The sequence below is a fragment of the Eschscholzia californica genome, unplaced genomic scaffold (genome assembly GCF_041429995.1).
Source record: "Eschscholzia californica isolate CP2 unplaced genomic scaffold, dmEscCali1.0.p SCAF_2, whole genome shotgun sequence".
Classification (NCBI taxonomy): domain Eukaryota; kingdom Viridiplantae; phylum Streptophyta; class Magnoliopsida; order Ranunculales; family Papaveraceae; genus Eschscholzia; species Eschscholzia californica.
In genome coordinates, this window is record NW_028238309.1 from 66,281,336 (window position 1) to 66,297,570 (window position 16,235).

At 35.6% G+C, this 16,235-nt stretch overlaps 2 protein-coding genes and 1 non-coding gene across 3 annotated transcripts; 2 read left to right on the forward strand and 1 right to left on the reverse strand.

The window, feature by feature from the left end:
* Positions 1-1,291: 1,291 nt before the first annotated feature.
* On the forward strand, positions 1,292-1,365 carry TRNAE-UUC (transfer RNA glutamic acid (anticodon UUC)). Its single transcript has one exon. It is a non-coding gene; the product is annotated as a tRNA-Glu (tRNA).
* Positions 1,366-2,045: 680 nt separating this feature from the next.
* Positions 2,046-4,103, reverse strand: LOC147560487 (putative membrane metalloprotease ARASP2, chloroplastic). Its single transcript, XM_086662634.1, has one exon. The coding sequence runs from the start codon at positions 3,907-3,909 to the stop codon at positions 2,551-2,553; it is 1,359 nt and encodes a 452-aa protein (XP_086518760.1). The 5' UTR covers positions 3,910-4,103; the 3' UTR covers positions 2,046-2,550.
* A 2,959-nt stretch (positions 4,104-7,062) lies between these two features.
* On the forward strand, positions 7,063-9,956 carry LAS (GRAS family transcription factor). The gene has a single exon (XM_086662637.1). The coding sequence runs from the start codon at positions 7,573-7,575 to the stop codon at positions 9,100-9,102; it is 1,530 nt and encodes a 509-aa protein (XP_086518763.1). The 5' UTR covers positions 7,063-7,572; the 3' UTR covers positions 9,103-9,956.
* The last annotated feature ends 6,279 nt before the right edge of the window (positions 9,957-16,235 follow it).

The following is a 16,235-nucleotide window of genomic DNA, read 5'->3' on the forward strand; positions in this document are numbered from 1 at the left end:
CTTATTTTTTTCACATAAAGTTATTCTTATTTTTTCACATAAAGTTAATATAAATGTACGTATCAGTTGCCAAACTACCATTCAACATAGTATATCTTTCATAAGCAAATAAAAAAACATAGTATATCTTTGTTCATAAAAAAAACATAGTATGATAGTATATCTTTCATGGTCTCATTAAGAAATAGAGAAATTTGATACGTTATTGTTTAGTCCAAAGCTATATTATTTTGTTGAAATGGTCCAAAGATACTTCAAAACAATAAACATTAAAAACAAAATCCCGAAAAAAGTCAAAGTGTGGTGGTCCCATTACTTATCTCTAAGTTTGAAATGAGGAGATATTATATCTTAAAATATATACGGGTGTGTCTTTAGATGCATCTTAACTAGTTCCGTCCTTATTTTACTTTCTTCTGATGTTGAATTAAAATAATTTTGAAATTTATGAAGTTTAGAGTTTTACATTGAATCCGCTACAGTTTAGAAATTTAGTGAGACGGAACTGCACAAAAACTCATAGTGAAGGTGACTAGAAAACTCCCACCAACTATTTTTTTCCCCTTTCAAATCATCACTATTAGGTCAACTCTAAAATGAGTGACTGTTAGTTGAACATTGTGAAGGAGTGTTTATTATATCATACTAAGTGCTTTGATAGGTGCATAATCATTGGTAGATCAACAACCACTACCTAATACAACCCCAAGGCACCTCCAAAAATCCAAATTCCACCGTATTCCATCTATATAATTTTCCATCATGGGACTTCTACTATCCCCCAAGGTTGTAATATAATGTATCACAATGCTAAAACAAGATTGGTGTATTTATGAAACCAGATATGATACATTTAGAAACCTTCCACATTGAAAAATTGTGGAAGATTCGTTACCTGTTTATTCCGTCTGTCCAAGTAAGTTTAATCGCAACTCATCCACAAAACAATACTCTCGAGGGAGAGGGTTGCTTATTCTCATACGAAACTCCTTCAAAAACTTACATAGCTACATTTGCTTAGTTTTTTTTTTTGAATATTGACTACAATAGTCATTACAAAGACACTGCTACATCGATACGACGCACAAAAACAACTTTATTCTTGGATCTGCACTTCCATTGAATCGAACTTGGGACTTTCGCATTGCGGAGTAGATGCACTTAACGACACTTAACGACTGTGCTCTCAGTTGTTGGCGCTTGGACTTTTTTGTTGAGAACACAATAGTAAGGTAGAAGAAAATGGGTTTTTATATACAGATTATGATTTGAGACTCGAATAATTCACAAATCCATTGTAGTCCAGCCCGGTTAGGATACCTGGCTTTCACCCAGGCGACCCGGGTTCAAATCCCGGCAATGGAAATTTCCTTTTTTAACCCCTTTTTTTTTTTCTTTCTTTTTTGTTATTGAAATTGTTTTAGCTTCCTTAACAAAAAAAAAGAAAAGAAATTGTTTTAGCTTCCCCATTAGGACCAAATAAGAATAAATAGAACTTATAAGATGAAAGGATCCCCACTTTGTCATGAAATAAATTGAAACTAAGCTTCAAAAGTTCTTTGTATGGAAGGTCTGGCCGAAAATGTTGAGTTTGATTTTTGAAATGAGTTATTCTCCAATTGAGTTCATTCACCCTTTAAAGATTCTAGTATAAAAACCATAACAAAGAAAGTAAGTTCTCAAATTCTTAAGAAGATGATTTAGGTAGTGTTTGTTTCATTTGTTCTTCTAGAAGTCATATATGAAATCTCGATTGACTCGAGTTAGATTTTAGATTGTTTGTTTTTTTACTAAACTCATCTAAACTGCAAATTCAGGTTGAATTTGGGTCCACTTGATTCAGATTTATTTCCCTCCCATAAGAGAGGAAGATAATTTAATTTGGATCTTCTAGCAAACTTAGTAACCAAAACTTTGCTCATACCTGGGATAGAACATGATGATTTAGACTTGATTCTATCACTAAATTACATGATAAATTTCATTGATCAGACTCAGATGAATCTGTGAATCAAACTCAATCACAATTTACACAAGAACAGTAATTTAGACAATTAAATGTCGTAATATGTTCATTTAATCGAAGAAAATGTTATTACAATTACTATTTGGAAGAAGTAAACGTTACCACAAGAAAGATGAAATCGATCAAGTTACCAGCATAACAGAGACGATAACCAAGCTGAATTTTGTAAAAATATACCTTCTTTCAAACTATTCATATCACGGATCAAAAGATTGAATCGACACAAGATTCTAATACTGGAACAACATTTTTTTTTCAATAAACTACTCTTCGAACTCATAGTTTCCAAGCTCGATTCATAACCATAGATTACATATATTGTTTAATGTGATTTAAGTTCGAAAGAATCACACCGTGTATCTAAATGGGTAAAATGAAAACGGAGACTCCATACTTAATCGCCTGGAGATGTAGTAGATATCAAGTAAGCTATTCCGGTAGTCTGTTTCAGAGTTACTAATCATGGCAGCAAACCTAGTCCGAGACAAAACCAGCTCCAACCCATCTTTAGTAAGCTCATTAAATCATAAAAATAGTTCTTTGACGAAGTCGAGGTTAAGGGTGTCCCTGACTAGAAGGACTAGACCAAGAACGATAACGACCATGATTCCTGATGACATTATCCCTTGTTCTACCTCTTGAGGTAGCTTTCTTCCACCTCTAGCTGCCTCTACTAGCAGTAAAGCCAATGAGCCACCATCTAAAGCAGGCAAAGGAAGAAGATTCAAAATAGCTAGGTTAATATTAAGAATAGCTGCAAATTGATAAAGCCCGTCGGTATTTGATCTTGCAACTTCCGCTCCAACCGCTATAATAGCAACGGGACCTGAAACTTTACCCGCCGTTTGCGAAAAGTTGAGGAAAGTTTGTTTCAACCCTTCTATAACATTAGATGAAAGACCCCAAAATTCACTTCCAGAGTACTTAAATGCTTCATTAAGACTTTTCGGTTTAACCTTTGCGATCTTAACATTTGGTGATAATTGAACTCCAATTCTTCCTGTTCCATCTAAACTCTCATCTGGTGTAATCGAAATTTCGATATCTTTCTTTTCTCCTCTATCAACCTTAAGAGACACATTTTTTCGAGGATTGTTCTTAATAACATCGACGAGACTCGAAACCGAGGTAGACCCTTTTGAAGGTAATTCGAAACCATTAACGAAACGAATTACATCACCAGGAAGCAACCCATCTCGTGAAGCGGCCGATAATGGTCGAACTTCAGGTACAAGAACCCCAGGAAAGGATTCTTGAACAGGTAAACCAACAGATAAGACTTGAACAAAGATAATAGTATAAGCAAATATTATATTAGCAATCACACCAGCTGAAATAACTAATACCCTATCGAAAATAGGTCTATTCTTAAGTAAGTTCTTATCATCAACAGGAATTTCACTAGCAGGATCATTATCAGGAAATCCAACAAACCCACCAAGAGGAAAAGCTCTAACTGAATATTCAACTTCATTTGCATTAAATTTAGCTAAAATTGGACCAAAACCAACTGAAAATTTACTTACACGAATTCCTTGAAGATAAGCAGCTAAAAAATGACCACTTTCATGAACAATAATAATGGTAGTAAGAACTCCAATTGCTTCTAAAACAGATTGAGCACTTTCTAATTGCCCAAATTCAAGTCCAGGGATTGCCCATGACTTAAAAGAATCTCTTTTTCTAAAACATGGGTATTTTGTTTTTGAGTTCAGAAATTGATTTGTGTAATGGGTATTGAGATTTGAGGTAGAGAAAGATGAAGAAGAAGATTTTGGGAAGTGGGTTTTTGGTGATTTGGGGTTTAATAGTTTGATGAGAGAAGAAGATGATATTAAGGTTGAGGAAGTAGGGGTAGTTGTTGAAGAGAGGTTGATTATCATGGTATATTTTGAGTTTTAGGGATCTAGGAGCTATGGAAGTGAAAGGTTTGAACTTTGGAAGAAGAAGAAGAAGAAGAAGAAGAAGAAGGAGGAAATGAATAAGATTAAGGAATGAAAGGCAATTGGCGGGTTTTGTATGGATAATTCATAAGTATTGTTTTTGGAACTTATTGGAGGGTTATGTGGATCAGAGTGGAGTAACTCTGGATTCTAGAGGGAGGGATGGGGACTATCATTGATCATGATTGGTGAGATTTTCTTGCTGGAATTTGGTCAATGATAATGACCAAGTCAAACTACTTGGAGGCTGCTGTTAACATTCTTATGTAGCGCCCATAACATTCCATGTCTTAGGCTTACACATGTTAATATTGGAGGTGAAATTCCTAACTGATAAATCAGTGAAGGAACTTCTAGGGGCGGTGACTCTACAGGCGTATCCCAAAATTGCTATATAGGCCCCCCAAGAGTATTTGACCGTTGCCGATTCTCGATACTTACAGGTGCCTCCAACTCGGACTAATAAGTCCGAGCCCTAAAACACTGCCTTGGATTGGACTAATCCAAGAGGAGTCAGACTGTCCAGCCCAATAGGTTTCAGACTGGCGCAGTCCGAGGTAATGCTTTGGGCCTCAGACTGGTCAATTCGAGACCTCAGAAGGTCTCCAAGTGCATTAGTCTGAGAGTTTTAGACCCTTCAAGCTCGAAATCTAGGACAACAAATAGGAACTTCAAGCTCGGATTATTGATCTCCAAGCTCTCTCTTCTTTTTTTGATGCCCTAGATTATGCCATTATGGATCTTCAAACTCGGATCTTCAAGCTTGAATTTGATCTTGAGCTCTAAATATTGTTTAATGATAATATTTGTTGATTTTCAGATTGATGTTTGAAAATTAGAGAGCAAGTAGAGAGAAATAAAAGAAGAAAAGAAAAGCGGGTGCCCAAGGGGGGGCTTTTTGGGTTGTACGAGGTGCGCCCTACAGACGGAGGACCCTATAACAATTTTGGAGTGCGCTTATAGACGCACCCAACTTGAAGTCACGGGTTAGGGCACAAACAGCAACACGAGCCACATGAGCATATCTCTACCATCCTACTTTTAGCGACGTCTTTTGTAGCTCTTTCTTGCTATGTTTCTTAAGGCATATTTGAGGAGGCTTTTGGGTCAATTTTGGTGACGCTTTTGAGATCACCTCTGTCAATGTTTTGCTGACACTTCTAGGATCGCTTTTGCCACGCTTTCTGGATAGTGAAGCATTGTCGAAAGTGATCTAAAGCGAAACCAAAAGTGGTCGCAGAAGTGACCTCAAAAGTGTTGCTAAAAGAGAATCCAAAAGTGTAGCAAAAAGTGTTGCCTAAAAGGCGTTGCTTAAAGGGCCCAAAAGATGTACAATGGCGTAAACAGTAGTAAAGATCAGCCCCCATCTACACCAGAGAATCAGAGATGTTCACCTTGAAGCATTCGATCTGGAGGTTCATGGCTTCTCCAAAAATATATCTTCCTTTATTACAGATTGTAGTTGTTACATTCTCTAGCTTCCTTTCGACGCGGGACTATTGTCACAAGTTAACTTCACTTAAAATAACGAAGAAAGTGGTTGCAAGACAAGATGGAATATCTATTTTTAGGACTGAACAAAGCTTTTAAGATCACCCCCAAAATCCACCAAAATATACATAATTGAGCCAACTTCCAACATGTGCAGAATCAATCGACCAATGTGAGATGAACATAGAAATCCTTCATTAAATCAAACTCATAGAGCAATCTATGTTTTAAAAACAAATGGTACTCGAAATATTTTTCATTAACTCCATCATTTCTATTAATACAGATGACCCCACTCATAAACCACCTAGAGGCTCAAAAGTTTCACCATGTTTTTCTTCAACAATTTCTAGACATATTTTTTTTAACCTTTGACAGGCTTTTAGGTAGGCTTACCCACCTCTAAGTTACCCGTAAACCTTCAAATGTGTTTCGCTAATAGTCTCTTGTTGGAGAGATTCAAGACCACTTGTGGGTAAAAAAGACTCAGTAACCGCACCCAAATCTCAAACTTTTGCACAAGGCCTACTTCGCGCTAATAGTCTCTAGTCGTTTTTCAAATCAAATTAGCCGCAGTTGTAGTTGGCCTTTTGTGTATCTTAAAGCCACCTTGCAAACAAGTACAAAAACGTCAACCCTCATCAATATCGGTCGAAATTCATTAGATTTCAATAGATTTATTAATGTTTAGGAAATATATAGTTTTCTTATTAACAAAGGTAAATGTGGGGCTATAAAACCAAGGTATCTTTCTATTCTATACTCCATGCGTGCGCTTGACCACCATGGACACCACTAGTCTTGATATTATATTAAGGAATTATAAATTTATCCCACCTCCAATGGCAATATCTCATGGAGCTTTGGCCTTTGAGATGCTTTTTCTTTTTCTTCATTTCCATGTAAATGGAATAAGAATGGGGAAAACAAAGTTCCAAATCCATAGGAAGAAGTTCAACTCCCACTTCATATATTCTCTTTTACAAACTCATTTGGTGTTTACACTTCACTTACACTAGTTAGAGGAGTACTCGTTGGAATTTAGAGGTTTATATATACCAATTCTTTCTCGGTGAAAAACAATATTCTACAACAATAACCAAGTAGCATTAGGGAAAAACAACGTCCAATATTTCGTTTATAATGATGGTCTTCTTACCGTTGACTTTATATTATAAATAAAAAGCGACTTGAATTGAAATGAATAACAAATGGTCAATGTTTTGTGATGAAGATGATACGCACGGCAAGGGCGCGCATCATCCTCACAAGAATTAAGCTAACACTCTGATTCCAAGCTAAATGAAATTGGAATATAAAGTGTCAAAACGCTTATTTTTTTTGTTGAAAAGCAATAACAAAGTTGTTAATTACAGAATGCAAATAAACATTAGAATATATCAATACATGAATATATATAGTTATCTGATCGACCAAACACCCAAGTCATTCAACTCATTTAGACAACTTATAATTGATAACCTTTTAGATCCAAAATATAATACATAATCTTTTAGATATTTTGGTGAAGTTATGGTGGAGCCTTTGACAAGATAAAGTAAATGCTATATAGGATTAAACCTTAACCAAGAAAATGTGGGATGACAGACAAAAATAAAACCTAAGTAACCAAGACACAAAAGGTAAGTATAAAATCCTTTAATAGCTTGCCCAACTTGAGAGATAGAAAGATCTAGAAAGAGAGAGAGAGAGAGAGAGATGTGGGGAGGAGGGGGTATGAAATGAATGGTGAAATTATCCCCTTACTACTACTACTACTTGAAGTATCACTCATATCCTGTTTTTGGCAGATGATGTCCTGTCAAGTAAATTGCATTCTGAAATGTTGTAGTATTAAACTAGTAAAGAAATTAATGCAATCTTCCTTCTCCTCTCAATCTATCTTTCTCTCTCTCTTCATGGTTTTTGATCATTTTCAGAGCACATCTTCTTCTTCTTCTTTATCACATTACCACTTTCTCTTCATTACTACTTACCCTTTCTCATCAATAATTATCTCAATAACCTATTTTTTTTCTTCTACTATACTAGTGTAACCATTTCTAGCTAGCTAGCTAGCGTGAAAGTACTACTTAATTAGAATAAGGAGAGATGCTTGGATCCTTTAGTGGTTCTCATCATGAAGAAGATGATGAAGAAGAAGAGGAAGAAGAAGATCAATTAGGTCATACACAAGGTTACACACCATTAGATCACCACAGACACCACCTCCACCACCACCACCAACAACAACAACTATATCAGCTAACCAGCCGACCTCCAGCACCACCACCGCCACCATCACTCCTCCCCCACCCTTCCGGCCAGATGCGTCAATTAGTGATCAACTGTGCTGAGCTTGTAGCTCAAGCCGACTTCTCCGGTGCTCACCGCCTTGTATCTTTCCTCTCTACCACTTCTTCCCCTTATGGTGACTCCATTGATAGGTTAGTTCATCAATTCTCCAAAGCTCTTTCCTTGAGGATCAATAGTCACTACCCAAACTTCCTCTCTACTACTACTACTACAACTAGTACTTTAGCTTCTGTGGATTTATCGCCTCGACGCGCCACCCGGTGGAATATTAATATTTCTCCTCCTACCCTTGCTTCTACTAGTGGTGGAGGTGGTGGTGGTGGTGTTTCTTCGCTTTCGGCCGTTGATCGATATCTTGAGTTGACAGAGGAAAGTCTTCAATCATCTTACCTTTCTCTCAACCAAATCACCCCTTTTATTAGGTTTAGCCATCTCACAGCAAACCAAGCAATCTTAGAAGCAATTCAAGGTCACCAATCAATTCACATACTAGACTTTGATACCATGCAAGGTGTTCAATGGCCACCATTAATGCAAGCTATAGCTGAACGTTCAGACCCATTAAACCCACCCATGATAAGAATCACAGGTACTGGTCATAACCTAGAAACCCTTCAAAGAACAGGTAACCGTCTTGAGAAATTTGCTCAAACTCTTGGCCTTAGATTCCAATTTAACCCTATTCTCTTTCATCTTAATGATGATCCTTCTTCTAATTACTTATCTCTTCAAAACCTACCTTCAACTGTTTCAATCCTTCCTGATGAAACCCTAGCTGTTAATTGTGTGCTTTATCTACATAAACTCTTAAAAGACGACGATTACTCGGAAAATTCTTCTATTTCTCATGGTGGTGGATCAAGACTAGTCAGACTCTTTCTTAGAACCATCAAAGGTATGAACCCTAAGGTAGTAACAGTGGCAGAGAGAGAATCAAACAACAACCACCCAATTTTTTTGAACAGATTTGTTGAAGCCCTAGATCATTATAATGCTCTGTTTGATTCTTTGGAAGCGACACTCCCTCCGACGAGCCGAGAGAGGTTGTTGGTGGAGCAAGTTTGGTTTGGGAGAGAAATCATAGACATTGTTTCAGGGGAAGGAGATGATAGAAGAGAAAGACATGAGAATTTTTCAAGTTGGGTTGAGAAGTTAACAAGCTCAGGATTTACAAATATACCACTGAGTTCATTTGCTTTGTCTCAAGCTAAACTTCTTCTCAGACTCCATTATCCATCTGAAGGATATCAACTTCAAATTATCAATGATTCTTTCTTTTTAGGTTGGCAAAGAAAATCTCTCTTTACCCTTTCTTCTTGGTGCTAATTAAGTATGATCAATGCATGCATGCATGATCATTTCATGCTAACCCTAGCTAGCTAGCTACCAAAGGATTATTGTCATCATCATCATCATCTTCATGAGAGGATTAGCAAGTATGGGGTAAGTAAGATTAAGTGTTTAATTAATTATAATTAGTTAGGTACACTTAATGGTCATGGCCCATGGAGGAGTGGGAATCATATAAACATTACTTATATTAATTAATTATATCATTTGAAAGTGTTCATTGATCTTCATCTATGGCTAATGCCTAGTTACTCATACTATACCAAATATATACATCATTTTCTTGCATGTACTATTGTTGGTATATCCATTAGGCCTCTAGTATTTGTGTTTCTGCTTCGAAACAGTAAGATTCGAACTCTGGTCGGTTTTCTTCACCAGTGTCTTCATCACCGGTGTCGGTCTTCTTCACCAGTGTCTTCATCACTAGTGTCTTTTTATATAAGATTCGAACTCTAGTCGGTCTTCATCACCCATGTCTTTATCTTTATTGTGGTAATGGTATAATGAGCATCATCTTCACAATTCTCTTCTTCATTCCCATATTCTCCATAAAGGGTCACTTTTGTGCTTGCTACTGCTGACTATGAGTCCATGCATCATCACCCATATTACCAAATTTCTAAATTTAAATCCCCAATTAACAATCTTTTATTGTTTCTAAGCTTAGATGCTTCACCTACATTATTCTCCCTAGTTCACTCTTTCTATCTTTACATATATAATATTGTGAAATGTAATCCCCACAATTTGTAATTGAAAAAAACAAATCATCTCTTCCTTTTTGTTGGTTATTAGTTTGAGTATTTCTCTCTTTTTGTTGGTTATTAGTTTGAGTATTTCTCTATTATTTAGTGCTTAATTGATCCGAATCTTTCCATTCCTGTTTATAAATATAATGACTTCATCTAAAGTAGTAATTGTAAAATACTAGTGTACTAGATTAATGGTACATAAATATCATTCTATCAACATCTACGAAAAATATATTGAAAGTAATACATCAATGACAAATACATCAGTAGATGTGATAAACACAGACTAATCGTCAAACTAATCATAGTGGAGGCACAACTGCCCTAAAAACCATGATGCTACTAGTACTTCCTCCAAAAGGAGAGGGTTGTGACTAGCTTAACCATTTCCACAACCTAAGTAAAAAAACATTTATAGGTAGGTATACTATTAGTTAGAAAAAACAACTTCTTAGTTTGCATTCTTTAGTGACTTTTTCTTTCTATTGTTGATGAGTTGATCCCTTTACATGGGTGTCATGGTACATATCGATAACTTTTCTGTAACTTCTTACATAAGAATTACAAACAAGTCACCTACAGATTCAATCCGCTCCATAGTCCTATCATGTAAGAAGACTGGATATACAAAAAGAGTCGCACAAATATTCTTTTTATTTATTAGCAAATGGTATAATGGATGCTTTCACTTTCCAATAATTTTCTTTTCTATTCTTTTCCTTGTTGGTTTTGCTTTACTAGCTTGAGATCTCTTTCGAGTGGGTATATTCATCTATAATCTATATTAGTGGATATTAATATTGGTCCCCTAATCCAATCCAAATTAATATAATAATAAATCAAAAGTATAAACACAAAACCCTTAATTTGTTTCCTCCTGCAAATTGCAGAAAAGCATATATGTTAATTTGTAGTAAAAAATTAGTATTAACAATCCCTTGTCTCCTGGTTTTTTATGATCAGGGTGGTAAAATTCCCTTTTGTCTCCTGTTATATCTCTTTGTGCTTCCAAGAAGAAGATATAGATGGATGGGTAGAAAGAGAAAGAGAGAGATGCTAAGCTATTCCTTCTTGTTTTCTGTACCACTAAACCTTTATATGCTTATTGTTGTCTTTTTGACAGTAGACCATTTACTGCCCTAATTTGTGGCTAGTTGTCCCCTCACCTCACCTAAACAAAACCATGAAATCTCCCAACCAGATCGAGCTTGACCTCATGAAGAAATCATTCATTTTTTGGAAGTTCAATATTTGTCTGGAATCTTAATGACTTCCCTTGATTCCTTTTTCTGATTTGGAGTTTCAAGTAAATTACCATACATAACTACACATTTAGTGGGTACATGCAAACCTAGCTACTTGTATTTTATGCCCTATATATTTTTTTTTGACAAGATTCCAATATTTGGCCAATAGAAAGACACATTTAAAATACTAGTAGTCCTTCCAAACCCTACTAGTATTTTCTAATGTAGCATAATGTTGGCTAACCTTTATATGTAAATTGTATCGGGTTCTTTCATTTGTATAACAAATCACAAAGTTGACTTTTGAAAAAGACGATACATATAAGTTTACTTTGTACACTACACGAAAGAATCTACTGAAATAATTTAATTTGATCAAATCCCAACATTCTTCTGTAAATAGTTAGGTTTTTTCAACATTACAGGTTTCAGAAATTACTATGAGATAATTTTACTTTAACGTACAATGACCTACATGTAGAAAATTATCATCACAATTAACTATTTTTGGATCTAATAACTATCTACTAACCCTAAAAGACGGGGGTACTAACATCTGAGTCTTCGAATTAGTTTTGTTCCGAATTCTTTTCATGACGCGCACATGTGAGAACAAACAACCATTATTAGAAATACTCTTTAAGGTCTACCACGAACCTTTTACTTGTATATTTTGTTAAAAGTTATAAGAAAAAGTTATCAACTTTTATTTGGGCCTAAAATAGAGGTCAACTACATCTGATAAGCTAACGAGGTTAACTCTCCTTGGTCAGTATGTTTCTTCTCTTCACATGTCCGGACTAATAGGTTGGCTAACGAGGTTAACTCTCCTTGGTCAGTATGTTTCTTCTCTTCACATGTCCGGACTAATAGGTTGGCTAACGAGGTTAACTCTCCTTGGTCAGTATGTTTCTTCTCTTCACATGTCCGGACTAATAGGAGCCAACCGCATCCCTTTGGAGACTATGTTCCATCCCATTACCAAGTAACTTCTATTATAATTTCAACAAAAAAAAAAAAAAAAAAAAGTAACTTCTATTATTTACATGAAAAAAAAAATTGGACAAAAAGTAAAGGAAAGACAAATGAGATCATGGATGGATATGATATCTAATGGTGTAATGAAGTAGGTAAGAAGGTGGTACATGCTTTCACCGGCGGCTGACATGGACAAGATGGTTGATGTATAATTGAAACACGAAACCTACCTAGCTTACTTGATGGTGGGTACTCTACTAGTTTTTTGCTTTTTTATTTTAACATCTCTATCTAGGGCATACCCATAAAGATAGAACAAAAAGGAATCTGCATTTGAAGTGTTGAAATTACCATCCTCTAGGGTTTACTCAATGACCCACACACACCATACCTAGCTACCCTAGTTAATGCATGAACAAGTAAGTTGCAAACAAAAAAGGGTATAAAAGCTTCCTTTCTTCAAGTATATACTCTATTGATTAGCCGAAATGCTAAGTTCAATACTCTTTTGGGCTATTCATGAAGAATCATGATGGATATGAATTGATGATGCATGAATGCATGATTGGAATATCTATAATCATACATGATGTGATTTGGGTATTAATCTTGGATCTACCATAGTGATGCTTTTCCTTTTATACCTAATCATTGGTTTACTACCCTCTTAGGGGACGATATTTGGGAGGAAATATCTAGATAAGATTTATAATAAATTTAGACATATAGTAATATATTTAACTATATTAAAATTTGGAGATGTACGGGCTAGAAGCCCGTACAGAGCTCCTTCAACTCTTACAACTTACTTTATAAGTTCTTCAATTCAATCTCTAATTTGCTTCTCTTGTGCTTCCTATGCTTCATGTGTTCATACCCACATCTTACCTCTAATTATACTAAAGATAGAGCATACTAGTAAAGACTAGAAATTTCCACATCGGGACTTACAAAGAGTTAATATAATTTTTAGACTAATCTTTTTAGTCAAACTTCTCTAGATTATTCTTCTCTAGATATTTCTACTTTAGAGAAGACTCCATCTAAATATTTCTCCCAATACAAAGAGTTACATAGGAAATTACAAATTACTAATTTCCAACACCCCTTCTTAATTTGTAATTTTTATCGAGTCCTTGAATTTTTGAAAATTCTTGTAGCACCATTTCCTGCATTAATCTTCTTTGGATGATGGTTTTCTCCTTCTGATTTCAATTCAGGCCAAAACTATTAACTCAACAACTTCGCAATATGTTTGCATTTGCTCGCTGTAGCTGGAAGCATATTTTTAAATGAGCAATGAGACTTTTGTAATATCTTACTTAGGACATCCTTGAAGGAAATAAGAATCACTATTTTTTTCTCCATAATCTTCATAAAAAGAATTAATATCCCACTTTTCGTTTCCTTACCTGGTGTGCTCAAACGACAACTTTGGTCGTATTTTCGTGCAGATGCTTAACTTTTTTTTTTGTTGATACGAGCTTGATCAATTTTAGATTCAGAGGCTCTTCACAACCTATTGAACTTGATCACTTGGATTCAGAGGTTCTGAATTTAATTGCTATAACTCAACCCTGCTTTTTGGGTCTTCTTTTGGTTGATATTTTTTGTTAATTTTTCTGTCTCTCTTTCTTAAGAGATTCTCTCATTCACACCACCAGGTGGACAAACCCTTTCTTTGGGTAGTCACTTTTTTTCTTGCTCTCTCTTTGTTTCTTTTTTCTTCTTTGTGGGAATACCGTACATTAAGTTTTTTTTGTTTGCCAGTAGTGAGGAATTCATCGCCTTTTTTCCGTTGTATTTTTCTTCTTCTTTCTTCCTTTCTAATATGGAGATACACCAACACCCATTTTTCAATTTCCAATTAACCTTGGATGAATATTTGTGTAGGACTCAAAATTGAACCATCGGCTCTAATACCACTTGTAGGGGACGATATTTGGGAGGAAATATCTAGATAAGATTTATAATAAATTTAGACATATAGTAATATATTTAACTATATTAAAATTTGGAGATGTACGGGCTAGAAGCCCGTACAGAGCTCCTTCAACTCTTACAACTTACTTTATAAGTTCTTCAATTCAATCTCTAATTTACTTCTCTTGTGCTTCCTATGCTTCATGTGTTCATACCCACATCTTACCTCTATTTATACTAAAGATAGATCATACTAGTAAAGACTAGAAATTTCCACATTGGGACTTACAGAGAGTTAATATAATTTTTAGACTAATCTTTTTAGTCAAACTTCTCTAGATTATTCTTCTCTAGATATTTCTACTTTAGAGAAGACTCCACCTAAATATTTCTCCCAATACAAAGAGTTACATAGGAAATTACAAATTACTAATTTCCAACACTTACACCATACTTAAATGGGTCATTATATATATATATATATATATATATATACATATGTCAATCCAGTATATACAATATATGCTACATATTTACATGCCATAAAAGTTATAGAGTTAATTCCTATATGGCCCCCTACTTTGTGACCAGCTTCCTTTATGGCCCCCTTTTTTTCGTAAATTCAAATATGGCCCCCTATTTTCAAGTAAATGTCCTAATTGTCCTTCCTATTTATAATTTTTCAAAATAAAATTAAATACATTCCACCTCACCTCTATCTCCACCTCACATGTCTCTCCACCTCACCTCTCTCTCTCCACCTTTCTTTCTCTCTCTCCACCTTTCTTTCTCTCTCTCTCCACCTTTCTTGCTCTCTCTCTCTCCACTTCTCTTTCTCTCTCTCTCCACCTTTCTTTCTCTCTCTCTCCACTTCTCTTTCTCTCTGTCTCCACCTTTCTTTCTCTGTCTCTCTCTTTCAACCTCTCCCACTTCGTCTTCTCCGGCAAGGTCGCCGGCCGGAAAATTTTCCGGCCGGCGACCTTAAAAAAAAAAAACTCTCATCTCTCTCTCTCTCTCAAAAGATTCCGGCGAAGGATAACCCTTCGAACAGACCCTTGAAGGTCTGTTGTTAAACCAGACCGGTCTGGTTCAACAGATTCCGGCGAAGGGTAATCCCTTCGCCGGAATCTTTTGAGAGAGAGAGAGAGATGAGAGTTTTTTTTTTTTTTTTTTAAGGTCGCCGGCCGGAAAATTTTCCGGCTGGCGACCTTGCCGGGGAAGACGAAGTGGGATTGGTTGAAAGAGAGAGACAGAGAAAGAAAGGTGGAGACAGAGAGAAAGAGAAGTGGAGAGAGAGAGAAAGAAAGGTGGAGAGAGAGAAAGAAAGGTGGAGAGAGAGAGAAAGAAAGGTGGAGAGAGAGAGGTGAGGTGGAGAGACATGTGAGGTGGAGATAGAGGTGAGGTGGAAATGAGGTGGAATGTATTTAATTTTATTTTGAAAAATTATAAATAGGAAGGACAATTAGAACATTTACTTGAAAATAGGGGGCCATATTTGAATTTACGAAAAAAAGGGGGCCATAAAGGAAGCTGGTCACAAAGTAGGGGGCCATATAGGAATTAACTCAGAGTTATAATACTTCCATCAACTATCAACTTTATCCCTCCCGTGATACTCCAAAACAATGATGATAGGACAGTCGAAAAAGTTGGCATGAAGTCGGTGTGAATCATGATCTAACGACTCACAATCATCCCTTACATCAAACACAGAGAAAATGGCGTCAATGCAACTGTTCGACTAAAATTCAAGTCATTTTTCGGTCGTTGTGACATTTTCGTACCGTAGATTGTGTACAATAATTGAGATGTAAGTACATTAGCATTTTTATTAATCATGAAAATAACAAATTACTTATAAATTGTTCTTAATTAATCATCTACAAATACATAGCTTCTATTTCCTTCAAACCGTTCGAGGAAGATTAATGAAACCAATTACCTCTCCATCATATTAAGATTCTTTCGTTGCTATATAATAATACTTCGTTTGGGGTATACATCGCTTATGGTGTTCTACCTTATTTTAGTTCATCATTTTACTTGTCCAATCTACAAACATGCAATAACTAAAAATAGCCCTCTGGCATTAGGAAACTAAGCTATACACGCCACGAAATTCCTTTAAGTAGGTTCATGGAATATTCTCATGAACCAAAATTAATTTATGCCCTATAAACTTTAGCATACGAGTGATAAAAAATAG

Bases quoted from the DNA above. Each gene is read 5' to 3' on its own strand.
- LOC147560487 (XM_086662634.1), bottom strand. From the start codon at position 3,909: ATGATAATCAACCTCTCTTCAACAACTACCCCTACTTCCTCAACCTTA.
- LAS (XM_086662637.1), top strand. From the start codon at position 7,573: ATGCTTGGATCCTTTAGTGGTTCTCATCATGAAGAAGATGATGAAGAA.